The 25000-nt window shown below is 38.2% G+C and overlaps 1 protein-coding gene across 1 annotated transcript in view; it reads right to left on the bottom strand.

The window, feature by feature from the left end:
- POLA1 (polymerase (DNA directed), alpha 1, catalytic subunit) overlaps window positions 1-25000 on the bottom strand; it is a 312056-nt gene that overhangs the window by 46451 nt on the left and 240605 nt on the right. The window contains exon 36 of the mRNA XM_006769997.2: window positions 23550-23646. Coding sequence (XP_006770060.1) covers window positions 23550-23646 — 97 coding nt within the window. The remainder of the gene's footprint in view (window positions 1-23549; window positions 23647-25000) is intronic.

Here is a 25000-nt window from a genome sequence, read left to right on the forward strand (position 1 = left end):
CGGCTAGGGCAGTAAAATATATTTCAAAAAATGAGTGAAGCAGGCTGTGGCAAACTGGAGAACCTATGTTCTGTCTAAACTATTCAGCTCCAGCCAAGTACCACCATTCAGGAATGGTGACCTGGTGTAGCCAGATACAGTAGTTTTCCTTATCCATGGTTTTCATTTCCGCAGTTTTAGTTACCTGGGGTCAAGTGCAATATGAAAATGTTAAAATGGAAAATTCCAGAAATAAATAATTGATAAGTTTTAAGTTCATGCCATTCCGAGTAGCATCATGAAATCTCACAAGTCCTGCTCCGTTCAGCCTGGAAAATGAATCTTCCCTTTGTCCAATATCTCCAAGCTGTAGACGCTCCCTGCCCATTAGTCACTTGGAAGCCATCTTGGTTATTTGATCGGCTGTTGCCATATTGCGGTGCTTGTGTTCAAGTCATCCTTATTTTACTTAATAACGCCATACTCATATAACCTTTACTACAATATTTTGTTGTAGTTGTTCTATTTTATTATTCTGGTTTCTAAAGACCCTATAGTAGCTATACTTGTTTCTCCATGGGCCCATGCCTTAGGACACTTACAAATAAATGCACACAACTTATTCCTCACTGTACCTCAATGTGAAATAGAAACGAAGCTCATAGTGTTATTTATTTTATATAAATTACCATTCCCTAACATTAAAAAACTAGAGGTCTGATGCATGAATTTGTGCACTGGCAGTGATCGGCCCACAGTGGAAGCACCGCTCATCCCAGTCAGCCAAGCGGCGCTTCCACTGTGGGAGCGCACTGACCACCAGGGGATAGCTCCTACAATGAGTGTCTTCCCCCTGGTGATCAGTGCACATCACAGCAACTGGTCGACGGTCATTCTGCCGTTCAGTCGCTGGGATTTTATTATATAAGATTATTTCAAAGGTTACCAAAATATAACACTTAAAAACACACATGAACTTTAAATGCTTTAAGATAGGGGTAGGGAACTCTTTTTTCCTGCCAAGGGCCATTTGGATATTTATAACATCGTTTGAGGGCCATATAAAATTATCAACTTAAAAATTAGCCTGCTATATTTGGTCAAACATTTAATTAACTCACCCATAATGTCTTGGCAGGGCCAGACCAAATGATTTCCCAAGGGCCAGATGTTCTCTACCACTGCTTTTAAGATAACAAATGACCCAAATTTAGAAAATAAAGAATTTATCTCTTCAACCAAATGTCCAGAAAAATAGAAAAAAATATACTTGGATGATTTTATGCCCAAGTATTACTATAATTAAAGAAAATATTTTTTTCTTTTTTCATTGCTACTCCACTGGAAAATTGCTGGAACTCTGGGGGAGAAACTATAATATTTGATATAAAAGCCATAGTTTTCTATTGGTGAATGAGTTGAAGTATTTTTTTAAATCCTAACTTGAAAAGCTAAATGCCAGAAAGCAAAGCAAATCTTTTCATTCAGTAATTTAAATGCTGTACATTCAAAATCCCATTAAATTTAGAATGTTTCTGTACTGTATCTGAGGTATATACAACTTTTATTATTCTGAGTGTAATATTTTATTTTTATTATATTCCCAACACAAGGAACCAGCTTTTTTATACAGTTGATAATTCAAATATTGTTTCTAATACAAATATATGGTTTATCATGCTTATATATCACTAACTTGTACAGTTCATAATCATATTAAACCCCACTGTGTACTGAATACCACTTACAGTTCAAACTACTCAAGATAAGCACTGTTACTTTCAAGAGAAGATTGGCATTAATTAAAGGTCTTATTTAGTAGTTGTTGATAACCATGTTTTAAAGGAAGTAAAAAAAATGAAAGTAGTAAAGATATATTTAATTTGGTAATTGTATTTTATTAATGAGATTTACTTTGGATATATATTGTAACTGGGGTTAAAAGAAAGATGTGCTAAACTGTTATCACTGTGATGAAACAAAATTACATGAGAGAATTTTATAATTCATCAATGAGAAGAACTGAAACATCTGTAAACTACATGACATAAAATGAAATCATACCAGAACACTAATAACAATAATAAAAACAACAATAGTACTTTACACTTATAGATCTCCTTTCAGAGGAATTTCAGAGTGCTTTTTAAACACATTATTTTTCCGTTTTTGAACAAATAAGACAACTAAATTAAAGAGTAATAATGGTTTGCCCATGCCACAAAGTGAGTCAGCAGCAAAGCAGGAATAGATTTTTCTAATTTGTTCACTCTCCTGCAATTATACTGTGCAATGATTACTCTGCTAGTGTGTCATGCAGGTTACACCCAACACATAGATACCTCCAGATTTCATGTGGGCTTATTACTATTTTTCTCTCCCTGTCCCAGCCTATTAGTAATAGTAGTGTTTACGAACCGACACTGCCATCAATGTGTGCCTGCATGCTGCTCAAGTGAGGGTCCCTTGGGGAGTCAAGAGAAGAGCCTTCTCTTAGCCTCTCAGCAGCTCCTCCCCTACCTTCAGACAGCTCTCTGGAGATGGCCTCTAGACATTTCAAGATCTCATAAAGACTAGTAAACTTGCCTGGCCAGGGTGGCTCAATGGTTGAGCATCCCCCTATGAACCAGGGCACATGCCCAGGTCACGGGCTTAATCCCCAGTAGGGGACGTGCAGGAGGCATCCAATCAATGATTCTCTTTCATCATTGATGTTTCTCTCTCTCTCTCTCTCTTCTCTGAAATCAATAAAAACATTAAAAAATAAAATAAAAAAAGAACGGTCGCCCCATTGGCCAGCTTGCTCCCTCCAGCCAATAATAATAACAAAAGACTAGTAAACTTAATAACAAATTTGGAGTGCTGGGAGAATTTCAAAGATAGCAAGGCCATTAAAAAGCAAGAACTGTGATTCACTAGAAAAAAGCCCCACCAGCAAAATGGCCAACTCTTAGCATACTACTAGAGGCTTGGTGCACAAATTTGTGCACGGGTGGGGTCTGGCCAGCCTGCCCTGATCAGGGCAATCGGGCTGGGCTGGCCAGGGGGAGGGGCCATGGGCAGTTGGCCAGCCAGCCTTGCTCCCTGGTCGAACTCCTGGTTGAGGGGATAATTTGCATATTAGCCTTTCATTATATAGGACTAGAGGCCCAATGCACGAAATTCATGCAAAGGGCTCGGCCCTGGCAGCCCTGGCTGCCTTTGGCCCTTACAGCCCTGGCTTCGTCTGGACAGTCGTTCCACTGTTTGGCTGTTCAGTCTATTTGCATATTATGCTTTTATTATTATAGAAGCATATATAGATTCTGGAGGGCAAGGTGTGATCCTAGGCAGGGATAATCCTCATTTGACGTAAACTTAGATTTTTAAGTGTATTCCAGTAACAGAGCAGGGCATCATCACTTTTATTTCCAGAACCTGAAAAGTTTAAACAAAGAAATGTCTAGTCTGCAATTTATACCATCTCCTGGAGATGCATGATATCACAGCCCAACTCTATTAGGAATTGCCAGAAAGTAGGCAAATTAAGGTGGGAAATTAAGTCCATGTAGAGCGAGGAGGTGGAATGGGCTAAATGCTTCATGAATGTATGAATATACATGGATGGAAGAAATTTTATCATATATTGGGAGGGTGTGATGAAAAGAGGATGGAGTCTGAAAAGTATTCTATAAACATTCAAGTATTCTATAAAATCCATCAAGTATTATGCTTCTACTAATATAAAGTATTTTAGAAAACAATTTCACATACCATTTATAAGGTTCTTATCATAAACAAGCTGCCATCAGATATATAACAACGTATCAAGCATGGTCACATCCTCAAAGAGTTATGATGCACAAGAGATGGTGCTCAAGACAGTGTTGCAGGAGTTTGCAGAACACAGAGGTCACTTCTAGCTGGAAGGCCTTAAAGCAGTGGTTCTCAACCTTCTGGCCCTTTAAATACAGATCCTCATGTTGTGACCCAACCATAAAATTATTTTCGTTGCTACTTCATAACTGTAATGTTGCTAGTGTTATGAATCATAATGTAAATATCTGATATGCAGGATGGTCTTAGGCGACCCCTGTGAAAGGGTCGTTTGACCGCCAAAGGGGTCGCGACCCACAGGTTAAGAACCGCTGCCTTAAAGGACGAACAGAATACCAACAGGAGAAACTGGACTGAGGTGGGTGATACAGGAAAGGGAAACTCATAAGCCGAGGGAGACAGCTAGCTATGGTAGAGTCCAAGCCATTCAAGGACCCAGGAGGGCGTCTAATCTGCAGATGCCATGGAGGTGCTGTCTCATTCCTTCTAGGCAAAAGGGAATGATGTGAAACCCAACAACCAGAAACAAGAGTGATCTAAGACTCTTTTCTAGCTCCAAAACTCCAAAGCTGGGAAGTGGGGCCAGCCAAGCTATTTCTTCTGTCTGAAGACCTGAGGTAAGCCCAAACTATGACCATGGCACCCAGAGGTGCCATTCTAGAGACTCTAGAATGACCACCCTGTCCAGAACCCTCATGGGACAAGCAACAATATGCAACTGCAGATTGCTACTCTATCTGGCTGAGTCCAGAGATAAACAGAAGAGGCAGAGGTGGGAACAGTCCCAGAAACTCAAACAGTGAAGGTGCCTAAATGCCAGGGTTGGGTTGGCCTCTACCTCAATACCTTCCCAGTTACCTATCCAGGCTCCTCAAGGATTCCCTACCCTCCACGGAGGCCCTTTACTACTTTTATGATGTTTAAGTTAATGGAAAAAATAACATGTGATTTATAGCCAATTTTGTTGAAATGCATTTATTTCATCTTCTATTTATTCATTGTAAAAAAAACAAAACACAAAAAACAGGTTCTTCTTGCTTACTTTACATAGCTCGTTTTCCCCTTCACTTTATTCTAGGATGCTATATTAGCTCCTATAGCACCATAAATGATTCCCTTATCTAGGAAATAATTCATGTGTTTGACTTCATTTTCCTTTCTATTGTCTATTTAAATTGTTATCTAGATGCCACCCAATCTCCCTTTCTAAATCAAAGTCAAAGTTAATGCATATTTGACAAGAAGCAATATTAAAGTTTGAAGAGTTTCACTAACTCTGAGATTCTCAACACTGTGGGTGTGCATTAGAATCACCCGAGGAGCTTTTAAAAATACACAGCCGCTGGGGCCCCACCCCAGACCTACTGAATCAGACTTTTAGCAGTGGCATCTGCAAACATGTCATTTAAAAAAATGTAAAAGATACACCCTGGTTGTTAAGAAGTGCTATGCTAACATGCTCTGGCCAGTGTGGCTCAGTTGGTTGAGCGTCATCCCATGCACCAAAAGGTCCCCTGTTCAATTTCCATTTGGGGCGCATGCCCAGGCTGTGGGTTTCATCCTGCCCCCTGTTGGGGGTGCATACAGGAGGCAACCAATTGATATTTCTCTCTCCCCCACTTCCTCGCTCTCTCAAAAATCAATATAAAAAATTTTTAAAAAGTACAATGCTAACTTGAAGAGACTCTTCTCCAAAGAGGACATACAGATGGCCAATATACATACGAAAAGATAATCAAGGTCACTAATCATCAAAGAAATGCAAATTAGAACTATAATGAGGTACCACCTCACACCTATCTGGATGACTATCATCAATACATCAACAAACAACAAGTGTTGGCCAGAATGTGGAGAAAAGGGAACCCTTGGTTGATGGAAATTCAGATTGATGCAGCTACTATGGAAAACAGTATGGTCCTAGCCGGTTTGGCTCAGTGGATAGAGCATCGGTCTACAGACTGAAGGGTCCTGGGTTCAATTCTGGCCAAGGGCACATGCCTGGGTTGCAGGCTCGATCCCCAGTGGGGGGGGGGCGTGTAGGAGGCAGCCAATCAATGATTCTCTCCCATCACTGATGTTTCTATCTCTCTCTCTCCCTCTCCTTCCCTCTCTGAAATCAATAAAAACCATATTTAAAGCTCTCTGAAACCAATTAAAGAAATATATTTAAAGAAATAAAGAAAACAGTATGAAGGTTCCTCAAAAAATTAAAAATGGAACTGCCTTATGACCCAGTGATTCCACTTCTGGGTATATGTCCAAAGAAACCCAAAACACTAATTGGAAAGAATATATGCACCCTTATGTTCACTGCAGAATTATTTCAAATAGCCAAGCTATGAAAGCAACCCAAGTGTCCATCAATAGATGAGTGGATAAAAAGGCGGTGATACATATATACAATGGAATATCACTTGGCCATAACAAAATAAAATCTTACCATTTGTGACAGCATGGATGGACCTAGAGGGTATTATGCTAAATGAAATGTCAGTCAGAGAAAGACAAATACCATATGATTTCACTATACAGGTTGGGGCAAAAGTAGGTTTACAGTTGTAAGTCTGAGAAACACAGCGTTTATTCTTGTATCATTTTCCATATGAACAACTGTAAACCTACTTTTGCCCCACCCTGTATGTAGAATCTAAAGAACAATATAAATGAACAAACAAGATAGAAACAGACATAGATACAGAGAACAGACTGATGGGTACCAGAGGGGAGGAGGGTTTTGAAACTGGGTGAAAAAGGTGAAGGGATTAAGAAGTATAAATTGGCAGTTACAAAACAGTCATGGGGATGTAAAGTACAGCATAGGGAATATAGTCAATAATATTGTATGACTGTGTATGGTGCCAGGGGATATTTGAAATATCGGGGGGAAACACTTTGTAAAGTATATGATTATTTAACCACTATGCTGTACACCTGAAACTAATACAAAATAATATCAAAGGTAAACTGTGATTAAAAAATACAGTTTCCAAATGTTAAAAAAAGTACTCTGCTAAAAGGTACATGATTTGGGGATATGGTTTGGCTGACTTTCTGCACACAAATACAACTATTTTTTTTTTTTTACCCTCCTCAGAAAAGAGCCAAGTTGCCGAAACCGGTTTGGCTCAGTGGATAGAGCGTCGGCCTGCGGACTGAAGGGTCCCGGGTTCGATTCTGGTCAGGGGCATGTACCTTGGTTGCGGGCATATCCCCAGTGGGAGATGTGCAGGAGGCGGCTGACCGATGTTTCTAACTCTCTATCTCTCTCCCTTCCTCTCTGTAAAAAATCAATAAAATATATTAAAAAAAAGAGAAAGGAGCCAAGAGTTATTACTAATTGTTTAATATTAATGGAACACATGCCAAAGGAATATAGCTAAACAAAATGCTAATCATATGCAGATTACTTGTGTTGCAACCCCTTCCATTATTATTAATAATGAGGATAAATTCATCCTTTCTAATATACTGACATAAATGCTATTTTGATAAGAAAACTAAAAAACAGTTATCAAGATCAATTTTAAGCTCCCTGAGAGTAGGGACCATGCTTTTTTTCATGCCGTAACCATTCAGTAAATAAGAACCAACCATTTAAAGAAGTAATAAAACCAACTAACACTTATTGCATGCTTACTATGTGCCAGGCACTGTTCTAGGCATTTCATATATCACTGTTTCAATATTATCCTGTTTAATTTAGACCCTACGAGACAGGTGCTCTTCTCATTGCCACTGTACAGATGAGGCAGCAGGAGGATAAGTCACATTCCCCAAGATTATTTATCTAGCAAGAGGTGGAAAGCCAAAATTTGAACTTTCTGACTCCAGAGAGAGAGAGAGCTTTTATTTTATTTATTTTTTAAAGATATATTTTTATTGATTTCAGAGAGGAAGGGACAGGGGAAGATAGAAATATCAATGATGAGAGAGAATTATTGATCGGCTGCCTCCCGCATGCCCCCCACAGGGGATCGAGCAGGCAACCATGGGCATGTGCCCTTGACCAGAATCGAACCTTCAGTCTGCAGGCTGATGCTCCATCCACTGAGCAAAACCAGCCAGGGCCAGAGAGAGAGGGCTTTTAACCACTCCTTTCAGGAGCCCAGGTCAATGCCCTTGTTGCTCAACAAATGCTAGCAGAAGGAACAAGACAACAAATATTTACAGAGTGCTCAAACAGTGTGACTAAAACCCCTTCTTCCTAAGACTCCTGAACACTAAGGCTAAAACGTATGGAACGTTTGTATGATTCTTTAAAAGCTTAGGCAAAAGATAAATATTATCTTTCCTTCCACTTCAGTAATGGGATCAGAAGTTAGGTTTTCATAGCTAACCTTAAATCGATCCCTTTACTTTTCTGTTCCTCTAATTTTTATGAGCTTGTATCATTTGGGAGTCAAACTAAAAACGACATTTTTAGGACATTGCTTCCAAGAATTTCCCACATGCCTTAGCATGTTACAGTGACATTCTGCTGCAATGACAAATAGATTTCCTTAGAATTAGGTGAGAAAAAAAAGGCAAATCTAAAGAGATGATATTTCAGGTTGAACGAAGGAAAGAAGTTTCCTGATTCAGGGCTAAAGGCTGCTGCCAACAGCTTGTTTTGTTCCCAAAGATCAGCACACAAAAGTTTCACAGAATTGCAGGGAAAAGATCTGGAGGCTAACTTAGATGGGGCCCCACTAGGGGTGGGGGTGTTCCCATCATTCCTTTGGGAGCAGCAGAAAAATAACAAAACCTCTATGAAAGAGATGAGCAAGTCTGCTGTGAAAGGAATGACCCCTCATATATAGGGAGAGCAATTTGCATCTACAGATCTCATTGATATAAACGACCTCCTTCAAAGAGAGAAAACCTGAATGGAAAGCACTATATACCCATGAAAGGCTTTGCCGGCTATTTGTTGAGCTGTATACAGACTAACAAACAGGAGTGGTTAACCTGGAGCACTATGTACTATAGAGATATTTTTTTTAAGTAGGCTTAGTCAGCTAATCTTGTTGAGATTTCTCTCATACTACTGATTTCTTATTCTCAAAATAAATTAAGAGGCTTCATTCAAAATTCCCTGTGGTCTACCAGCTTGAGTTTGTTGGGTGTCTTTGATTGTCTCTTGTCTTTAGATCCCCTGCCTTGTTTCTTTAGATTCTGCTGTGCTCTTTGGTGTTTCCCGTTAGTCCCTGCCTCGAATAGCTAATTGCATGGCAGTGCAATTCTGCCCCTGCAACAAGGAATAGCAGAACCTTGCTAATTCTCACCAATAACTGAAAGACTCACGTGTAAGTTACTGAATTATGCAAATGAGCAATAAGTGAAGAAGGATGATTCAAGATTGTATTTCATTCATTTATTTTGACAAGTGTAGTTTAGTCTTAATTATTTTGAAAATTTCTTTGTAGCATACTAATAAATTCACTGTGGCGCATTTGTTAAAAGTGGTAGAGCCTTCACCGAGAGACCAGACTGCTCTATTGAATAATTTCCTGAAGATGGGCTCAGGTTTAGATCCTCTGTCTTTTATCTTGGATTTTACTGACTTTTCAGCATCTACATTTTTTGGCAAGATAATACATAATATATGAATAAAACATGAGAATTATTTTAGCAACAAAAATTACTTTATAAATAGGTCTTACAAGTCTAAATGTTCGCCATATGATAGAAAAAAATTAATCATGTTTCAAGTAAAAACATTTTTATATTTTATGGTCATAATGCTAGCAGGACTTTATTTTTATCCTCTAAATAAAACTAGTTCAGTCTGTCATTCATCTCTTTTAATTCCTATTTCTGTTTTGTTTTGTCTTATCATACTTTTTTTTAAAGACATCTGTTTTAAGGTAAGTGGATAAATCACAGTATGTAATGTTTTTTTGTGTCAAAATACTTACATTATGATATTCTGAATGAAATTATTTAACATAAGAAAACACTTTGATATACTTCTGACAGATGTATCCTGCAGTATGGAGTCAACTTCTTTTAAAGTAGCACCAGTGGTTATAGTGGGGAGTGAATAGAGAACAGCCTTCCAGCCTCAAGCCTTGGTTTTAAAGCTTTGTATAGGCCAGCCTCATAATAAGCACTTTTTGATTACACCTCCAATTCAAATATGATTTAAAATCATCATGCAGCCCTAACCAGTTTGGCTCAGTGGATAGAGTGTCGACCTGCGGACTGAAGGGTCTCAGGTTCGATTCTGGTCAAGGGCATGTACTTTGGTTGCGGGCACATCCCCAGTGGGGGGTGTGCAGGAGGCAGCTGATCGATATTTCTCTCTCATCGATATTTCTCTCTATCCCTCTCCCTTCCTGTCTCTAAAAAAACAACAACAATAAGATATATTAAAAACGAAAAAATCATCATGCATTTGTCAAATGAGGGCTTTTGATTTATAAAAGCTAGATAAGCAATAGGGCACTTAAAGAACAGCAAGAAAGACAAAACTTACTCTCAAACTAAGTGCATCTGTGCCTATTAAAATCTTATTCACTCTTTTTATTAAAATATGTTTTTCTTGATTTTAGAGAGAGAGAGAGAGAGAGAGAGAGAGAGAGAGAGAGAGAGAGAGAGAAAAGGAGAGGGAGAGATGGAAACGATGAGAGAGAAACACTGATCTGCTGCTTTCTGTACACTCCCTATTGGAGATCAAGCCTGCAACCCAGCCATGTGCCCTGACCGGGAATAGAACCAATGACTTCTTGGTCCATGGGATGCTGCTCAATCCACTGAGCATACCTGCTGGGCTCATTCACTCTTTTTTTAAAAATTGTTGAAAGTATTACAGATGTCCCCCATTTGCCCTCCTCCATCCAGTCCCTGCTTCACCAGGCCTTCCCCATATATTGTCTGTGTCCATGGGCTATACATATATGAATATATGTTTTTTAGTTAATCTCTTCCTGACCCCCCCAGACCCTCCCCTCTGAGATCTGTCAGTTTGTTCCATGCTTTTGGACCTTTTGTTTGTCAGTTTATTTTATTCATTAGTAAAATTTTATTCACTCTTCAAGGCCTGAGAGTCCATCTCCACCAGGACTCCTTCCCTCAGCTGTATGTGGAGATCCCACGGCACTTCACGCCACTCCCTTGTATTAGACTTATGTCCTTCAGGTTGAAGTTTCCGTACTTACTAGATTAAGAACAAGGCAGCTGTGACACAGAAGAAAGAAAGCTGGGCTCCCACACCCCCCAGCTTTGCTACCTCGGGAGGGTCATTTCAACTCTTTGAGGTTGTTTTTTCATCTGAAAAATGTCAACTGCCCCTATCCAATGGGAAAAGTAAAAGATAATGGATGGGAATGTTCTCCACAAAGAGTAAAGTCCTATGAAGAATAGGTGCTTAGAGGTGAATGCATGAATAAGAAACAATCAGAACTATTATTACCTCTAAAGCCAGGTCTTGCTTATACTTGTGTCCTTTACATATTATTCAACAAACACAGGCTGAATTAATTTTGGGGGGCAGGGTGTGAAGAAGGGAGAAACAGAGAACACCAGGGTTACACAGACCTGCTTTAAAAAGAATCCTATTTTCAATTTAGGTTTTACGATAATTTATTAAAACGAGAAAAGTATATCAGTCTCTAAATTGCCGGCAAACCTATCTTTTTGTGACCACAGCTGGGTTAAGCCCTAAGCTTTAAGGGAGGTGCTGAGGCTAGCAGGGCTCACACGCTAAGGGGATAAAGGTTTCCCAGGGCCTTTAATGGAGAGAATGCAATCAATGTTAATTCAATTGAACTCAATGACAGGCTACTAATTCAGTCTAGTTACCATCCTGTTGGCCACAAGGTAAGAGAATACTGATGGATCTGAATAAATTCATGACAACTACAGGACAAACTACTCTAAGAATGGGTCAAATTGATGATGAGTGTTTTGTGCATATGACGGGTAGCACCCATTATATGGACATGATAGTACAGCATAAAACAATAAATGGGCACTGGCTAATCGCATGCAAATCAACACCAGATCTGGGCCTGGGGCTAGTGAGTAACTGGAGACATCACAAGGACACAATTAAACTTCAAAAGTTATGGGTGATTCCCTTACATAATTTTTAAAAATTTAAAGAATTACAGAGAATAAAAACATATGCTAAAGTCCATGAAAAGCATGAAAACAGAGCAAAACAAAACAAAAACCCAGTCAGTTTAAACATTAAGCCAGTTCAAAAATGAAATCTGCACTGTAATTCGAAAGGTGAGGACTAAGCAAAAACACTTAACTTTGAAAAATTAAAGGCTATTCTGATGTGGCACATGCAATCGGTAAAACACAAAAATAAAAGATTAAGAAGACGCATGAGAGGTAAGTGTTGTTTCATGAAGGGAGCATAAACACTTGTGAAAAGAAATGTTATCAGAACAGAGTAAAGGCAAGTAAAAAATGATGGAGACATTAAATTCTGGGCTAAAAAAAAAATAATTCTGGGCTAAGCAAAGATTCCAAAGAGGAAAAGGATATACAATTTAAGAATAATCTCAAACCACTACAGAAAAACACTAGAATTAGACTAAACGTGTTTCAATCCCAAATATCCCCGAGAGCATGAGACAATTCTGGATGACTACAAATTCTCGAATTTGCTTGAAGAAAGTGGGGTTGTGTTTTCATATCTTTCATGAACTTTTTAAAAGTCATATTTATTACTAATTTTAGCTGGTGTAAAAAAGTCACAAAGTCAATAAGTGATAAAACCACAAAGAGTGCTTCTTTAGAAAGATTTTAGCAAAAAAAAAAAGGGAATGACATCTGCTCTTAACACTACAGGCCTTTAGTCTTCCGTCACAAATATCATTTTACTCAAGTCTCTGAAAAATTATGATTCTTGGTGTTACCACCTTGGAGTTGTAATTAAAGAATTAAGATGTCAAATATAAAAAAGACTGTGTTTTAAAAAGAAGTAACTAATATACATGTTAAGTAGCTGACTCAAAAGTGAAAAGCACGAATTATGAGGGGAAGAACATTTAGTATAACTATATCTAAACCTTTATTTAGGTAATGTTAGAACAGAGCATTGTAGATGTTATACAAATATCAATAATTTACTATTCCTAAAACTTATAGCACATTCTATCATGATACTTAAAGGATCTTCTCTCTTTTCTGCCACGAGTATTATAAGCCCTTTCTTCCTAATTAATCTGCAATTAATTCAACCAAGCTCTCCAATTAGTCTTTATACAACATTACCCTACTTAGACAATAAAGACTGGGTTTTAAACCTGGGCTAAAATAGACTCCTACAGACCAAAAATGGTTCTGGAATTTCTCTTTGTAGTGTAATTTAGATGTCATATCTAATTTGCTGTCATGACTATTGTTTTACTGTGCAATTTGCATGTCGTTTTGAAAGGTAAAGGCATCATAGCTTTATTGAATTAAAGCTTCTGTCTTTATTTAGGGTCTGATGTTACATGTTTGTGCATGTACGTTTATGTCTCAAAAGCTGCTTTTGACATCAAGTAGCAGGAGAAAAAAAATTATGCTCTGTTGATATGTTTGCTCCTATATTAGTAAATAAACACAAACTGGAAAAAAAAAGCCCTCTTCAAACTAAGGAAACAAAATTTTAAATAGTAACATTATTTTGCTTTTAAAGGCAGAGATAGGGTAAACAAGCTATTCATATTATAGAATTATAGAAGGCCTGGCTGTTTTGTAACCTAAATGCCTTGATTGTCAATTCTATGAAGTATTTCTTTCCTAAGAAAGAACTGCCCTTCCCACCAAAAGTTTCTTTGATACCTACATCAAACATAATATATTATTCTCATCACAATTCCATCATCACAAAAAATTCAAGCGCTTCCTGGCTTTAATTCATAAAGAACAAGGGCCAACTTACCTATATCACAACACTCAGTTTAGTGTTGTTCTGTTTATGGTTGTTGTCCTTATACTGGCCTCTGGGTTCAATCTCTAAACTAAAGTCAGGAGGAAGGCTAACCACGGAAAGCCTTCCAGTAGACCACTGGAATAGCCTTTCAAGTAATTTTAGTGCATGAAATTTCATAAAGTTTTTACTAGATAATTACACTTCCTGATTTTGTAATTAGTGGAAGTACATGCAATTACATAATAATTATGATAGTAATTATGTAATTAAGATGTGTAATTATGTAGTAAAAAACATCATGGAAATAAAACCATCTACTGTGTAAGCACAATACATTTTAAAAGTAAATTTACTAGCTCAACTGTTTAAAAAATGCTTTTCTTCAAAATAAAGTGATTAGCTCGCATTATGGTCTAACTGCTGGAAAATTGCTTAATATTTTTTTTTCTCATTGGTGATAGGAGTATATTTTTTTAAAGTACATGAAGAGAATCTTATCAGGTTTCCCCAATTCTCTGCACTCAAAAAAAAAAAAAAAAAAAAAGATGAAGACCATCAACCGTGGCATTATCACCTATAGACTTCGCCATTGGTGCCCTTGTTTGTGTTGCATACTTGTCACTACAAAAGGGACAAATAACCTGCCTATTGAAAAGACAAAACAGGAAAGGACTTTTATAAAACTAGTAACCGCTGTTATCATGCCTATAAGACCATAAAAGTGCAAAGGTTGAGTGCATAGTTACAGAAGTGGGCTTAAAGAAAGGCACGTTATTAGAATCCAGAGTTTGTTACCCAAATATATGACAACTTTTATATACTACTTTAGCTATCCTAAAGAGGAAAACAGAAAATGGACAGAGCCAAGACACCTACACTTATGGGCAAAGCAACTCCAGTGACAATTTCCTGAAAAACTGTAGTTTCTCTTCTGTCACAATGTAAAGACAACTTTAATTGAAAAACAAAACAGAAACAAAAACTGGCAGTATTCAGAGAGAAAAACAAAGCCATATGAAAAGGCTCCATGTTGCCACTGAAAAATATCACCTTTATTATTCTTGTTCTGAGCATAAAAACAGAAAATTCAGCAACACCAGGAAAAGTAAATTCCAAAGTAAACTTTTTAGTAGCAAAATAAGAAACAGAATTTTGTTTTCATTTCCAAAAAAATTTAGTTCAATGCCTTGAAATCTTTACAGATGAGCTAAATCAATGAGGCTCAAGTGTGGTGAGTGGGTGAAACTTGCCTCTGGGCACATAGAGTGGCCATCATATGAAGTGGATGTAGAAATGCATTCCAGGTCTCTCTTTTATAAGCCACTGATCTTGAGAAGCTGAAAGCCATTCTGAAAACCCTCATTTACTTCTCCCTTGTTCCTTCTGGTTAAGAAGAAACGAAGTGGAAGTACTCATGCTTTCTTGCCTCGCCCCCATCAGTCCCAGTTTAGGCCACTACATTTTTAAGCTTAATCACAGAATATATTTCAAAAGACCAGGCGGTCATACCAACTTTACTTTAAACCTGGGTAGGCCTTCTGTAGTCTGCACATTTGTCATTTTGAAGTTTGGACAAAAGGATAGCTCGAATCAATGGGTGAATAAAATTGAAGTAGGCCTTAGGTATTAAGATGGGAGAGTATCTTGGATCAGTGCCTCTCAAACTTTAATGTGCCTAGGAATCACCTGGGAATCTTGTTAATATGCAGATACTGATGCGGTGGGTCTGGGGAGGGCCTGCTATTTTGCATTTCTAACAAGTTCCCAGGTGATGCCTCTGCTCCTGGTTTACTGATCACACTCTGAGTAAGACAGTCTTAGGTTTGACTTGGGTGTGTGTGTGGGGTGGGGGGGAGAAGGCATGGAGAAAAAAAGCTGGTGTGGGGTCATCTGTATGTGATTTTCTCCCTCAACTGCTAAATTATTTGAAGAATTATTGTAAGTTGAGTAAAGCATTTCTTTGTAAAATTTCAGTGCTTACAATTTGTTTCTTGTTGTGAAAGCAATACATGCTCAGATTATAGAATTTAGAAAGTAGGACATATAAATATAAAGGAGAAAATAAAGATTATAATCCATGCAGAGATAACAACTATAAATAATTCGAGTGTTTCTTCCTAATTTTTCCACCTTGCATATAAACTACAAATTTGAATCATAACGGCTACTTAGTTTTGGACTTGAACATTATGTTGTCAGTATTTCCCTAAGTCATTGAAGATTAAAACTATGTATATCTAACAATAACATCTACAGCAAAAAGCCCCAGAAGCCCAGGATTATGGGAGCCACTTTTTCTATTATCAAACTTCTTTGTGCTTCCACAATCACTTCCCGGTCATAAACAGACAGCTAATTATGTTCTGAACTGCAGCGTTAGTTAGTTCCCTCTGAGAAAAATCCCCTTAAACTAATCAAAGGAATAATTTAAAACAAACCTAAGATCATTTTTATTTGCAAGAAAATGAGCAAAAGGAAAATAGGGTTTGCTACCCATTTCAATATTTATTTTTCTAAAGAATTTTTCCACAATTATAAAAAATATGATTTTAAGCGTGAATTGGTTGGTGCTTAAGTGACTTTCTACCGTATGTACTTGATAGGTGTGAATTGTTTTTGTGTGTGTTTTACCTGTTATTAGTTATTAAAAACAGAGAAAAGGCTCATTTCTAAAATCCAACAATTTTTTTTTCAATAGACTAACCCACGGGCTTAAAAAAGTGATAAAAGAAGAACTGGACCAGATAGGCTCTGACACAGGCTTCTTTCTAACGCCTTGTAAGGTTTTAACAAAGTAAATTCTAAGAATGTCAACTGGCTTAGAAAGGACTCCTCTGCTACTTTTATTTCAGTACTACTTCTAGCAATAATAAAACTCTCCTGCTTTCATGTTAGCAGTTCAAGAAATAAAGTAGAAATCCTTAACACTGAGTAGGACTTGTTTTGAGACCTTTAGAAAGCTCCAAATATTCATGTACGCTAAAGCATATAATTTCTTCCATAAAACTTATTTTCTGGCTAAAAAAAAAAAAAAAATCACTTCTTAAGATTCCTTCACTTTCCATACTAGCTGTTGTCTCTCTTAGGTCTCTATTTTCCACAAAGTAAGACAATTATCACCATTATATGAATGTATTTAGCTGATGGTGAACAGAGAACAGGACCCTGTATCTGTGTAGTTAAGTGATTTCACATTCTTTTGATTCAATTCAAATGTGGCATCAGCAAAATGAGAGATACTATGTCACATGTCTTTAATATCACTCACAAAGTGTTGAAATGACAGATATTAAATCTGAAAATGCCAAAGAAATTTTGTGGCATTAATCCATGGCACACATGAGTCAAGCCAAGCAATATAGGAGGTTCTAGAATTTTACTGCACATTGCCCTCCATTCATAGACAGAATTGCTTCAATAGGATGAATTCCTCCAAAATTCCTAAAATTGCTTGTGAGGCTTATTTTCCACTAAGAATTCTCACCAAAATTTAGTGAGCTGGCTCCAATGGGCAAAGCACAGATAAATAAGATACAATCCTGTGCCTCAATGAACTCAGTGGAAGAGAAAGTCAAAACCATTCAGGATACAGGATAAGTCCTATGAGAAGGGCACTCACCCACAGGGTGCTATGAGAATGCGAAGGAAGTTATATTACACAACTCAGTTTCTTCATTAATACAATGGGGCACAATCCATTGCTACCCTAGAAGGCTGTTTGTTGTGCGGACCCATGATAGACATTTGAAAGGATGACAGGAACTACAAAGTACCTTACAAAAGGGACAGCTCAGTCCTGGGTGACACTAATGAAAACAACAAATGTCTAGAGATGCTATCATCAGGCATAAAGTAAGGCCAGAAGAGCAAGAAATTGAAAAGTTTAAGAAAAAAAACGGGTAAAGCAATCAGGTAAGAACAAAGCTCAAAAGGGGAAGTGTCTGAAATTTCTGGCTGAGAGGAGGGAGGAGCAGAGCAACCTGACAGGCACTGCTCAGTAGGCAAGGCACTCTAGGCTGCTCATATCTCTTTGCAAGAATAGTCGTTCTGGGCCTAAAGAGACTCCATTGAGAAACTGAGCTTCCTAACAGATGCTTTTCATATGGCCAAGGTTAAAGCACCATCTTTATGCTAACCTTTATTATGTAGCTCCAATTCCTTTCTTCAACACAGAATTCTAAATCCTGGCGTTCAATTCTAGCAGAGACAAATGCCACATGTTCAAAGGGGTTTATAGAAAACAATTCACAAAGACCATCTGTTATGGGCCGAATTGTGTTCCTCCACCAATTCGTATTGAATGGGGGGTTGAAGTCCTAACCCCTTAGTACCTCTGAATGTGACTATATTTGGAGATTGGGCTTTTAAAGAGGTAATTAAGTTAAAATGAGGTCACCAGGGTGGGACCTAAACCAACAGGGCTGGTGTTCTTAGAAGAAGAGATTAGGATACAGACACATATAGAGGGAAGACCATGTGAAGATGGAGAAGATGGTCCATTTACAAGCCAAGGAGAGGAGCCTCAGAAGAAACAAACCCTTCCAAAACCTTGATCTCAGACTTCTAGCCTCCAGATCTTTCAGGAAATACATTTCTGTTGGTTAAGCCACCCAGTTTGTGGTATTTTGTTACAGCAGCCTTAGCAAACTAATATACCACCTTGCTACAAATAGGTGCCACAGAATAAGAGGAGCTGCTGGTAAGAGAACAGGAACAGAAAAAAAAGTGGGGTTTGTTTGTTTGTTTAGAAATAAGGAAACATCAAACACCAAAGTGAAATGGCAATTAGTGTTCAAAGAATAAAAACACAAGCCATAAGCTGGGAGAAGATATTTGCAAAAGACATAAATAGTTCAAATTCACTATAATAACAGTAAAGGACCATTATCCAACATATACAAAGAACTGTTAAAAAACACAATAAGAAAACAAACAAGCCGATAAAAAATGGGCCAAAAACACCTCACCAAAGATACACAAATGGAAAATAGCATATGAAAAGATGCTCCACATCCTATGTCATCAGGGAAATGCAAATTAAAACAACAATGAGATATCACTATGTACCTATTAGAATGGCCAAAACCCGGAACTCTGACAACACCAAATGCTAACGAGGTTGTAGAGCAACAGTTACTCTCATTCACTGTCAGTGGGAAAGTAAAATGGTATAGTCACTTTGGAAGACAATTTGGCAGTTTCTTACAAAATGAAACATACCATTATCATAGTATCCAGCAATCATACTACTTAGTATTGACCCAAAGGATCTGAAAATTTATGTACACACAAAAACCTGTATACAGATGTTTATAGCTGCTTTATTAATAATTGCCAAAACTTGAAAACAACCAAAACGTCTTTCAGTAAATGAATGGATAAACTGTGGTAAATCCAGACAATGGAATATTATCCAGCGCTAAAAGAAAATGAGTTATAGAGCCTTGAAAAGACATAGAGGAAACGTAATAAGTGCAGCTTTGTAAAAGAAGCTAATCTAAAAAGGCTACATACTGTCTGATTCCAACTACAGTTGACCCTTGAACAACTTGGGTTTGAAATGCACAAAATATGTGTAAATAGGCTGTTTATGTTATTGGTAGGCTTTTAGTCAACAGTAGGCTACTAGTAAAGTTTTGAGAGAGTCAAAGCTACACGTGGATTTTCAATTGTGTGTGGAATCAACAGCCCTAACCATTGTTGTTGTTCAAGGGTCAACTGCACATAACATTTTGGGAAAGGCAAAACTATGGAGACAGTAAGAAGATCAATGGTTGCCAGGGCTAGGGTAAGGGAGAATGAGTAAGGGCAGTGCAGATGATTTTTAGGGCAGTGAAACTATTCTGTACGATACTATAATGGTGGAGACATTTGACCAAATGCACAGAATGTCCAACGCCAAGAGTGAACCCTAAGGTAAGCTATGAACTGTGGATGATAATGTGTCAATGCAGGTTCATTAACTATAACAAATATCCCACTGGAGTGGGGAATGTTTATAATGAGGGAGGCTGTGTATATGTGGGGGCAAAAGGGTACATGGGGAATCTTTTTACCTTCCATTCATTTTTGCTGTGAACCTAAAACTGTCCTAAAAAATAAAATCTATTTGAAAAAGGTAGGTAGTGGCTCCCTGTCTTTAAATCTAAAACAAAATTTGACCAGATTGGCAGTTTTTCACACTTAGCTGCTGCTGAATCTGTCTGTCCCCAATGGTCAATTATTTCATGACTCTCAGCTCCTCCAGGGCAGGGAGCATTGGCCGCCTTTGCTCCTCTGACATCTGAGGTGGCATTGAACATATAATAGGAAATATATATTGTTTTTACTGTTGCTGAATAAATAAAAGAGGCTCAGTTGAGAAAAGAGATTCCGTTTTCCTCCTGCATTTTTAAAGCAGACTTAATTGAAACAACTGGGCAAAAACTTGAACTGATTCATGTCTCCCCCAAACTGTATACTTATTCCTACTGAGGCCAAGGCCCCATGGGATGATGCGGTCAAATGGGACTATAATGTGCTGCCATTGTGGAAATGGATTTTTACTTTATACATTGCCACTATGTTCCTCTAAAACTTCCTTTGGATCTATTATGCCATCTGTGTACATTCTGCAGCAGTTACAATAATAATGCCAAAGTCCCACAGAAATAAGATTTTTAAAATGTTATGTAGTTACAGTGAAGAGGCAGTAAACACTTCACCAAAGTGAACAACAGTTCTTTACCATTTTAAAGAAAAGGGGAAAATACCAAATGGGGTCAATTCACATTATGGACTAATGGCCTGTAAACCTTTGTTTGAAAGCCAAGCATAGGAAAAAGCTTTGACAAGAGCTACTTTACACCATAAAAATAAATAAACCTCTTTCCAATAATTTGTGTGTTTTTTCCCAAGTCAAATTGCCAAGTTTCAAGCAAAAATTAAAATTACCATCCAGATGCCTGGCTGGTGTGGCTCAGTGTTTGGGTGTCGACCTATAAGCCAGGAGGTCACGCTTCGATTCCTGGTCAGGGCACATGCCCGGGTTGCCCAATAGGGGGCATGCAGGAGGCAGCCCATCAATGATTCTCTCTCACTGATGTTTCTTTCACTCCCTCTCCTTTCCTCTCTCTGTAAAATCAATAAAAACGTATTAAAAAAAACACACACCAAAAAAACCCACCATCCAAGTACAACCCTTAAAATATAGGCTTTGAAGTAGAAATGGTAAAACAATCTCAGTGAAGAAAAGGTTGCTACTGACAGTAAAGGAGAGTTTACACACAGTAAAAATTTCACACGCCAGTCCCACGGCACTTGTTGACAGACAATACTTAGAGTCCATTCTCAGTAATGTAACTGTGTGGAAGGACTGTTGTTTTTCACAGGACTTTTGACAGTAATATGTACTAGTGTCCTGGCTTTGGTCCAAATTGAATAAATATATTTGCCCTCTGGATCTCACAAATTTTCAATTCATTTTTATAGCAAGTCACCCTTGAACAGCAAGTCAGAAGAAAGCAATTTCACTCCAACTTATAAAGTGAGAAGTGACTTATATATATGTTAAATTAACATTTATGGAAGTTTCCCATGTGATTGTTCCCCTAATGACTATAAGAATATTCTTGTCCTCCAATTGTTCCCTCTGGACTTCACCCTGTGTTCAATTCTCTTTTATTTAGAAACCACTCAACTGATGTGTTCAGAGTGCCCAGGACAGGGGATTTCAAACTTACCTGTATATCAGAATTATGTGGGGGACTTTCTAAAAAGTTGAGCTTCCTAAACTCTACTTTACAACTGAATTAGAATCTCTGGGTGTAGGATCCATGGATTTCGATTTTTATATGCTGCCGGTGACTCTTAGGAGAGAGCTTTTCAGATGTCACTTGGTAGAACCACAGGTAAGCATGACCCAGTCTTTCAGTTTATATCCTATCACTAACAAATATCCTAACACCACAAAACATTACTGAATGATCTGAAAACACCCTGAGCAAGGAAATTTCAGGTAATTCACTCATTCCTAAACTAAAATTTAGGAATAATAAATAAGCAGAGGGAAGCTCAAAGAAAAACAGCTTCAATAATTAAAATCCCATAAATAAAACAAAAGGCTCTGGAACATCTTGTGAAGTTCCTTCTATCGGACATACAATTTGTACCCTTCTCTTGTATTTTTATTTATCCTTCTGACCTGTAAAAGAACCCATTGATAATTCACTTAGTGCCATTTGGCCCTGTACTTCTGGATAGTGTATTTATTAGAAGCAAATGACAGTAAATCACCTGGGTGTACAGATTCTGTCAACACCGCTCCCCTTTTGCCAAGCGAGAAGCTTCCAGTGGCTGCTCTATTTCCTTTTTTTCTTGTAGAGAAATGTGCATTTCTTAATGTTCTCTAAGAAGCTGGGGTAAGTCTCCAGTGACTTTCCAGATCGCTCCTACAAGTCTCTAAGAGTCACCAGACTTTTGAAAACTGCTGATTCTGAGGCTGATTCAGCCCCTCAGATAAGGATTTTAGAGATATCTAGAAGAGGAGTCTAGCTCCTCAGAGTCTGAGAACATCTAGGGAACAATCTGGGATGGCTAGGTTCAGAAAGAAGCAAAGGGGGAATAAGTTCTACTATACCGATATCCAGAAAGAGGTAACAAACCCAGCAGAAACAGACAATGTACTCATTAGAGAATCCGTACTTAATCCTCTCAACTCAAAACACCTTAGTCTTAAGTAAACGTCCTTGGGTGAAAAGAGAAGCAGCTATTAATGATACTGCAAGTAAACATGGGCTAGGTATCAGCCATGAAAGTTTGAAAACGTAGTTACTAATGGACAGAAGGAATTTTTTCTCTATATAAATCTCACTGATAATATGCTGTGGAAATAGCCAAAGTTCTTGTTGAACAGTTGAAGACAAGATACTAATATCAGAACCAACTCCTCCATCAGTCACAAAGTGTTTCAGATTCAAGGACAGGAAAACCCAGTAAGTCAAGGCACTAAAAACCATAATCTCGAGGAAGTCAATTATGGCTAGAACTGAAAACAATTAAGACCAAATCAAGAGCAGCATGGGGATTTTTATGAGTGGAAATCCAGCAGTATTGTAGGCTTCTGTATGCCCTTGACGTTGCCTCCAGCCCTTACACCGACCAAGAAAATGTTGAATTGATATTCACTGACAAACAACATAAACACTCTGTAGGTAACCAATAAGAAAAATGTGTAAATTCGCCTTTTTTATTTTTTACAGGTAATAGAAAAGTTGTCAATGTGATTTTCAGGTAGGAGGAAAAAAAACACGCACTTATCATGACATGTTCAAATACTTTCAGTTATGTAACAAAGCTTTTCCCAGACCCATTAAGCCTCACATTGCCTGCAAGACTTTCGAGGGTTACAGGCAGCAGCTGATCACCTGGGCTGTGGTACCCAAATGCTCTCATAGGATGGAGTCAGTAAAGAACTCCACTCCATCCCTCTCTTTCAAAGTGAACCTAGGCTTTTAGTGAACAGCAGAGACACACTCCAGGTTTATTTTTTTGTGGTAATATCTGGTTTTTGCAGGTGCAATGATCACGTTGCCTATGCTTACTTTATTACAATTACTAAACTCTATTGAAAATAGCATTTTCAAAATATAGCATTTAAAGAGTCCTTTTTGTACAGTTCCTCCCCCAACGCTCTGCTTTAATAGAGAACAATATGAGACAGACTGTGGGGGCCAAAGCCGGGGATTCCTACGCTACCACCCCTCATGCAGGGGATGTCTGTGCTCACAACGGCCCCCAGGGCCTGCTTCTGAGACAACAGTGTGATGCTGCGTGACCAGCCTGACACAGTAGGTCTGGCTTTTATGATGCAAATTTCCACTTTAAACTCAAAGGTAATTACAGTATTTTAACGTACCTTTCTCATGATCGGTAGTAAGTTTCTCCAGTGCACAGTCCACATCAAAAATGTACCGGTAAAAGCACAGCTGGGTGTACAGGGACTTGTCAGAATACTGCAATATAACAGAAAATAAATGAATACTACTGTTGGGGAGGGGGAGCGGCAGAGATCAACAGAGTATATTCCTTAATTTCAACTTCCACATCAAAGAAGTTTTTGTTTTATGTTTTTTAAAAAGGGGGGTAAGTAAGAAGAGGAGAATCATACCAATGGTTTGTTCCCGTCATAAAGCATACATACCATTCATATTTCAGAATAAATCCTGCCACTTCGATCATAGATTACTACTTGTGAAGCTGCAGACTGATTGCCCCTGCTGTCAAAAAGCTGATTTTGTCAAATTGAAAATTCCTATGCACCCTTGACAATTTGCACTGTTAATCGGGAAAAGTAGTACTGTGCTTCCTAACTGGGACCTGTCCATGCCAGCAGGAAGTTAAACAATTTCTCAAAACTGTTTAACACATACTGCTATATTATGAGCACAATCTTATGACCTGTGGCGACAATCTATTGCCTTAGCCAGGAATTGGCTCACAAGCACATGACGAATTAAGAACAGACTTGAGAAATATATATTTTTTTTAAAAAAATATATTTTATTGATTTTTTACAGAGAGGAAGGGAGAGAGATAGAGAGTTAGAAACATCGATGAGAGAGAAACATCGATCAGCTGCCTCCTGCATGCCCCCACTGGGGACGTGCCCACAACCCAGGCACATGCCCTTGACCAGAATTGAAACCGGACACCTCAGTCCGCAGGCTGACGCTCTATCCACTGAGCCAAACTGGTTTCGGCCTTGAGTAATATCTTGACCACTTGCTCTGTGCTCACCCTAAGTGGGAAACATATGATCTCAGAAATACCATGTGAAATGAAATAACCAAGGGTTTTCATCCCACCCACGTCAAAACAAATGTTGAGTGACTTTGGCAAGTTCTAATTCAATAAACTGTAGGCGATGTGTGTGAACTGTTATTCATTTAGCAAACATACTGAATGCTGACGCACCTGAGGTTATCTAGACTAACTGTGTATTCTTCTGAGCAACCATAAGCCACTCTTGTGAGGGGGAAAAACACGTGCAGTCAATTCAACAACCAAAGTGAGAATTATTTGGTGAGTCACATGAACTTTTATTTATTTTAAATCAATTGCCCTACAAGCTTTCTTTCCTTCTTCCTAGGGCGTTAGATACTTGGGAAACCCTCTTATTGGAGGACAATGAGCTGGAGCTTTGGTATTTTCTTTGGGGGGTGGGGGGCGGTGGTTTGACCTACCAAGGTGAAACAACTAAACCCTCAACAACTACTCAAATGACAAACACATTAGCAGTTCTCACTTGCTGCCCTGGATGACCATGAAATCTAACCAACATCAACTGAGCACCTACTGCATGCCAGT

This window comes from Myotis davidii, unplaced genomic scaffold (assembly GCF_000327345.1).
Source record: "Myotis davidii unplaced genomic scaffold, ASM32734v1 scaffold1124, whole genome shotgun sequence".
NCBI classification, from domain to species: Eukaryota; Metazoa; Chordata; class Mammalia; order Chiroptera; family Vespertilionidae; genus Myotis; species Myotis davidii.